Source organism: Colobus angolensis, unplaced genomic scaffold (genome assembly GCF_000951035.1).
Source record: "Colobus angolensis palliatus isolate OR3802 unplaced genomic scaffold, Cang.pa_1.0 Scaffold15, whole genome shotgun sequence".
NCBI lineage: Eukaryota > Metazoa > Chordata > Mammalia > Primates > Cercopithecidae > Colobus > Colobus angolensis.
In genome coordinates, this window is record NW_012114599.1 from 1936605 (window position 1) to 1943802 (window position 7198).

A 7198-nucleotide genomic window follows, 5' to 3' on the forward strand; every position below is an offset into this window, starting at 1 on the left:
GAGATCGCCGCGGCGCTGCGGGGCCGTTGGCCGGGATGGGAGGGGGAGGGGGGCCTCGACGGTTTCCCATCCGCCTCTGGCAGCCCTAATCTTCCTGCTCCATCTGGGCCCTGGGGCGTCTTCCACCACGCAGGCCGGATGCTTTTTTAAAAAATTGCTTTTTAAAGTGTCGTTGAAAGAAATTAGCTTTACCCCTGAAGTCAGGGGCGCATCCTCGCAATATACATCCTGTTATGGAAAGTGTTCGGCTCCAGCTGGGGTTCTACAAGGCGTTTCCTGTTCACTGCCTGAGGAAAGCAAGCTCCGGAGTGACTGCCTTCTGAAAGTCGGTCTTGTAAAAACAATTGGACAGATGCCTTTGAAAAGCCCCTGTATCTATCCTTTTCTTGAAAACAGTGTGCAGTCCTAGTGTTAAAGAACCACGACCACATAAAAACATTGCTCCCCTTCTGCTGCTTTGAAAACGACCCCTAAATTCCGTGTAGAAGTTGCCAGGTCGTCTTAACGTTCACTCCATTTGTATGATGTCTGTCTGTCGAATACTGTGATGGAAGAGTGTTTGCGGGGGGAGGAGCAGGGAATTTTTTTTAAGCATTTTCCGGTCACCTCAGACTGGAGATCATGTTCTTTCCTGAAAAAAAAAAAAAAACCCTAATGAGGGCGGTCATCTGCGATACTTACTTTGTGGTTCCTTCTGCCAAGTGGTTACAGCGATGGGTGTGTCCAGGAGGCAAGGTGACATCTTAAACAGGAGTTGGGGATCCTTGCCAACTGAAACCTCCAGCCTGTATGGGTGTGGGGAGAGGAGTTCACCTTAAATAAAACTAGAGTTCATTGAAGTTTGATAGATTCGCTTTATCTTGATATTTTAAATATTCTGAATTTGAATGTGCTGGTTACATTTGCTTTCTTTAAGATGTAGTTATAGGCATATGTAATAAACATTACAAGTTGTGGAGTAAGCTATTTTTTAAAATAAATGAAGGGTAAAGTTTTCTTTAATCAGTTTTGATAATTAGTAATTCGAATAGATTTTTCTTGGTGGAGTTGGTATCCACACTTTTGTGGTCCGTTGCCCAGTGTTAAGCTTTTGTAGTTACTGTTTGCATCACTGGTGCTTTGGGGGTTTTCAGTTAAATTGGCAGCTCTTACTAGAAGAGACAAAGTCGAAAAAAACAATACAGATTGAGAGATACCATTAGTAAATTTGAAAATTGCCCTCAGATAACTTCATAATTGAGGACTGAGATTTTAAATTAGGACTTCAATTAAAAAAAAAGTAGCCGGGCATAGTGGCCTGTGCGTGTAGTCCTGGCTACTCAATGGGCTGAGGCAGGAGGATCATCTTGGGCCCGGGAGTTGGAGACTGTAGTGAGGTATGATCACACCAGTGCACTCCCTGGGCAACAGAGTGAGACTCTGTCTCTGAAAAAATAAAAAAATTAGGACCCCAAGTTAAAGTGTAAAAAATTTTATGTGGAAGTTAAGTAAGATTGCTCATGTAACTTGAGTTTACATGTAGTCAACATATGCTCAGTGAAAACGGGATTGCTTCAAGAGGACTTTGAGGCCAGGGTGATTAGGTAAGTAAAAGATGTAAAAAGGTAGAAAATTTTTGTCACTTGACTCTAAATAATTATTCCGATAAGTGCCAAAGCCTGTTTCTGTTAGGCTTAGAAGATCAAAGGAGTTGGCTCTTAAAATACAGAAAGCTCTAGCTTCAGCTAGAATTTAGGCCTTTAGTAATAGCCCTAATTTTTATGAAGCCATTTTGTTCCAGTGATCTTTTGGTGAGAGATGCTATGTGAGAAGCACATATGGTGAGAAGAAGTACTCTTCTTCAAAATCAGCTGTCTTTTTACCCTAACGAAATAATTTAGATTGCTTTTGATATAGGTAAAACAAATATCCTGGCTTCCGTAATTGTAGAAAAAACTTCACATAGGAATCCTTTGTTGTATCAAAGTAGCACCTGATGGGAATGAACAGACAGGAATGGATGAAGGATAGCAGTTCGTGTTCCATTTCAAGCCTATGGGCTCACACATTTATTCAGATAAGAACTTGAGTTTTGTTTTTTTTTTAACCACCTTTCACTAGATAAACTGCTACAGTATTCATGCATACTTTTGAATGGCATGTAGGAAATGTTTGATAGGTACTTAATGTATTCACTTCAGGTCACTGATGTAATACAGGTTCGTGCTTCTTCGTGTTGACAGATCACCTATGGTTCTCCAAAATGAACATTCTAATACAGGAGGTCTAGGGAGAAACCTGAGTATATACTAATGCCTAGAACTTTCTCTGGAGTGGCAAGAGCAGTGGGAAGAATTATATCAATAGCTACAGAAATAAGAGAGTAAGAACAAGTCATCTCTCTAGTGAATTATTATTCACTTTACTGAGATAAACATACATGTTAATGAACTTGAGTTTTCCCAAAAGTAGAATTCTTCTGGTTCTTCTAAGAAAATGGCACTCCATGGAAACAGAGGGAAAAACCAAATTTATTCGCCTTTGTAGCAGTTGGGAAAGTTAGTGCTAGGAAGTCTCCTTGATTTATAGTAGGCTTTATTCTGGATATTGCTGGTAAAAGTTTATTCTAAAACCTCTGGATAAGTAGTAAATACAAAAAGCTTGTCAACCTTCCAAGCAAAATTGAGAGCTTTCAGGTTATGTGAGTAATTTAGTCTCTTGGGTGCTTAGTTCATTCCTTGAAGCTGATTTTTGTGATCTCTTCCAAGATTGCATTTGCTTGGAGGTAGGGAGTTAGATAAGATGGTATGAGGTCTCTAAATTTTGACTTTCGAAGCAAAATTGGACAGTGGTTCCTTTTGCTAACATCCTCGTTTCTTCCTAAGGCCGCTGATGTTTCATATACAGTAGCCTTCCCAAAATGCCATTCCCCCCCGCCCTGCCCCCAGCATGTAGAGAGAACAAACCTGTCTCCCTTCCTGTACAGAGTACCGGATCCTTCAACTCTCACACAGGTTACAGTGTCTGCCACACACTTAGCTCAACTTTAAGTTTTGAAGTGATGTCACCTGCTGCATTTGTCCCTGGGTTGCACCTTGTGGATTTAGTTTGCATAAATTTTCTCAGCTTAAACAAAGTTAACATTGAATAGATGGCTTAATAAATGCCATGCATGCCTACATTCTGTGTGGAAATTGAGCTAGTCAGGTTGATATTTAACATTGTAGGTTCTTTGTTTAGTTAATTTATATAAAATAATGGTTACCATTTAACTCTTTAGGTTAGCTTTGTACATAGCATCTCACTTTGCACAACAACCCTGCAAGGTAAGTATTGTTATTCTTGTGTTACAAATGAAGTTGACTGAGAGGTTGAGTACCACGTCCAAGGTCACACAGCTATTAAATGGCAGAGCTGGGATACTAGCCTGTGACTCAGAACTTGATGCTCCCCCCACCCCCCACGCCATGCATGCCAGGTTGCCCTTCCTTTCAGAAATGATGGAAGTCCTGCAAAATGCAATAAACTGAAGTAACGTAGCTTCTATTATAACAAAGTAAATAATTCAGTAGATCTACTGGATTTTAAACCTTATTCCTTGGGTAAACAATCTGTGACTGACTTCACACCAAATATTTGTTGGTGGAGGATTTGGACTTTAGGAATAAAAGTGGATACATTTTTTTATTTTACAAACTCTGTATTTGAACTTAATTATTGGCTCTTCAATTTTAAGTTACCAGCTTTTTTTTTTTTTTTTAAATTGATTTACATCGTGGTCAAATAAAAATTGCTGAGCAGGGAAAATAAAGTACTTTCTGGATTCCTTCTTGAATTTTCTCATGCTGTGCCCTAGAGAAAATGTGAAGCCATTCCACATTAAGGTGTTACTTTTCCCAGGGATGTATTCATTTGAAAAGAATAAAGCCAGGCAACGTTTATTTTTCTTTTCCTACAAATAAATGAATGGATTAATCATTGTATACTTGACTCCTATGTTCGTGGGATTTTAGATAGGAAGCTATTTCTTGGCTGTGCTTCTCAATACCCCATAAGGAGTTGCTTCATGGATGTATATGCTAATAAGCAGTGAAAGAAAGTGTATGTTCAAAGAATACAACAAGGAGTATGGATATTTTGCAATCATCTTTTATATTATGGTGCTCTGAATTAAAAGCTAAAAGTTACTGGGTGTGTCTGACACCTTAGTGCTTTATCTTGGTTCTACTAATTTTGCCTGCCCCACTCCCACTTAACCCTGGCCTCATTCCTTATCTGTAAGATAGGGGATAATAAGATTATAAGGTTATTATTAAGATTGAATAAGGACAAAATTTATAATGGGTTTTAGCAAATGGCAGAAAATATTTTCTGAGGAAAACCAAGTGCTATTAAAAAACATCACAAGCCTTAGGCTTACTTTGGGATTTTAAAAACCAAGAGAAAATGGATGGCTGAACTTTTAAACATTTGGTAAGTATTATAGTTCGGAGCTCTGGATTCTTTGCATTTTGTCTGCTGGGTGAGAAGGAATAAAAGCTTGTTGTGCCTTTTTTTTTTAGGATCACTTTAATTTCAAAACGATGTGTTGAACCATTTGTGGGAGTAATTTTCATTTTGTGATCCTGAAGCATTTTGATTCAGTGGGAATTTCTGGTGATTTATATCTGGCATAGAAGTGAGCTTAAGTTTAGCTATTCTAACGTTGAAAAAGGAAGCAATGTTTCTATTGGATTCTAAATTATACTTTCAAAAATATTCTGAAGTATTTGTATATCTTAAACTTGGAGTTAAGACAGCTTAGCTTTGAAGATAGGAAAACCAGATGTGTGCCTTTTCTACCCAGATGTGTTTGTTGCTGGAACTAAATGAAACAGTTTAAAACCTGGAAAGGTTTTAAACTTGTTTCTGTAACTGCTAATCTACATACTCAAGTCACTAACCTATCTCTTCGATCTCTTTGTAGGCTGACCAACTGACCGAAGAGCAGATTGCAGGTGAGAAATACTCAGCTAGATTGTACCCATTAGATTGTTACTATTAATTGAATAGCCAACGTCAGAATAAGAGACTTGTGTGAAATAATTGACTTTGGTGTATGTCATGTATACTAACATAAGGGTATAATACAATACAGTAATTCAAACTGCTTTGGCAAGTGGGATTGTAAACTTGCCGGTGGAAGATGTGCAGGGCTAATTGTAATTAAAGACATGTATTTTAGTCTGCGTGGATATACTTTGGAGCCTGGTGGTATAGTGGTGGTCTTTGTTTTGTTTTCTGAAGACTACCTTAGTATTCAGGAGTTCTGGTCTAGCTAACACTCTAACTTCAAATCAGTCTCCATAAGAAAAGAGGGCTAAGAAGTAACTAAGGCAGCTTGAAAGGAGAATCAAAAAAGGAACATTGAATTTACCCTTGTTAAAATTAGCTAATATTTTAACCTAAGAATTGCATATATAATCAATCGGAATAATCATTTCTCAAGTGAAAAAATTTAAGAAGTTGGCATTCTATTTTATAAATGTCACTGTAGCAATATGGATTTTTCTTTTAAAAGCAGTGACAGCTGTTGAAATGAAGCTGCTTAAATATTGTCCCCTTTAGTTTGCTATGGAAGTATGCAAAATTATTACATAAAACCTGATGTCATGTTCTCTTTATGCCATGCCATAGAACATTAATACTTTTGATTTATCCTTATACTTTGAGATGGCTGGTTAAACTTTTATCCCCCCTTGCTGGAGTTTTTTTTTTTTTTTTTTAAATTGTAGTGTTGAAATGCTTTGCAAACTATTCCTTTGTTTTCATTAGAGACTTTTATTAGCATGAGCACCAAGCAGTTTATCTGCCACAGTTTGAACGGTAACCAGGAAGGATTTGATAAGAGCTCAGAAGCACTTGAGCACTTTTTCTAATGCTGGAGAAAACTGTGAGAAGCCCAACTGGAACTATATAGCCCATTTAAAGCAAGCTCCCCACTTCCATAAGCATATAGAAATTTGGGGAATACCAGAATTACACTAGTCACCTTAAATATTCATCACAAATACTATTTGATAGGACTGTAGGTAGAAAGCTATTAGTATTAAAGACAAATTTAAGCAGGTTTTATTTTTATTTATTGTGTAATTTGACTTAGTGTTTACTTTCTGAGGTTGGTAAGTTACATGTATTGAATGTTATCAACAAAAAGCAAACAGTTTTGGGAATAATTTTTTTTGTTGAGTTACACTGTTTTAAAGGTCTCACCAATTTGATCTTATGTCTCCTCAAAAAAAAACAGCCTGCGCCTGACGGCTGGTAATCTTACCACTTTGGGAGGCTGAGGCAGCAGGTTCACTTGAGCCCAGGAGTTTGAGACCAGCCTGGGCAACATAGTGAGACCCCATCTCTACAAAGTAAATGTATCATCAAAATGTTTTTCTGAAGTAGTTTTTTTATAAATATACTGTCTCCTTTGCAAACTATCTTAGGCTATCTAATGCTTTCAGTCTTAAACTCTGACGTTCTCTAATACACCTGCCTTTCATTTCTCAATATTCCCAGTCAGGTAGTGGCACATACTGTACACAGTACAACATGTTCACTTTAGGGTAGAAAATGTATTAATCAGTGTGTCGATTGCAAAGTTGATGGTCATTTCTGCTCTCCTAAACACACAACTGTTTAAAAAGAAAGTTTGTTGGCTGGGCGCAGTGGCTCACGCCTGTAATTCCAGCACTTTGGGAGGCCGAGGCGGATCACTTGAGGTCAGGAGTTCGTGACCAGCCTGGGCAACGTGGCGAAGCCCCGTCTCTCCTAAAAATACAAAAATTAGCCAGGCGTGGTGGTGTGCTCCTGGAATCCCAGCTACTCAGCCTGAGGCAGGAGAATCACTTGAACCCGGGAGGCGGAGGTTGCAGTGAGGTGAGGTCGTGCCCCTGCACTCTGGCCTGGGCGACAAAGCGAGACTTCGTCTCAAAAAAAAAAGTTTCTGTTTATTGAATATGAGAATGATAGCATTTTTATTTTTTATTTATTTATTTATTTTTTTGAGACGGAGTCTCGCTCTGTCGCCCAGGCTGGAGTGCAGTGGCACGATCTTGGCTCACCGCAAGCTCCGCCTCCTGAGTTCATGCCATTCTCCTGCCTCAGCCTCCCGAGTAGCTGCCGCTGCAGGCGCCCGCCACCACGCCCGGCTAATTTTTTGTATTTTTAGTAGAGATGGGGTTTCACC

General features: G+C 38.8%; 1 protein-coding gene across 5 annotated transcripts in view; it reads left to right on the forward strand.

The window, feature by feature from the left end:
* The window catches only part of CALM2 (calmodulin 2 (phosphorylase kinase, delta)), a 15675-nt gene that overhangs the window by 1303 nt on the left and 7174 nt on the right, over positions 1 to 7198 (forward strand). For 4 of the 5 annotated variants that reach the window (XM_011935861.1, XM_011935860.1, XM_011935859.1 and 1 more), the window contains exon 2: positions 4946 to 4976. Coding sequence is in view for 3 of the 5 variants with exons in the window: in XM_011935860.1 (XP_011791250.1) it covers positions 4946 to 4976 (31 nt within the window). In the remaining 2 variants the exon portion in view is untranslated. Of the gene's footprint in view, positions 1 to 3259; positions 3306 to 4945; positions 4977 to 7198 lie in introns of all 5 variants that reach the window. The other variant, XM_011935858.1, reaches the window with a different exon arrangement.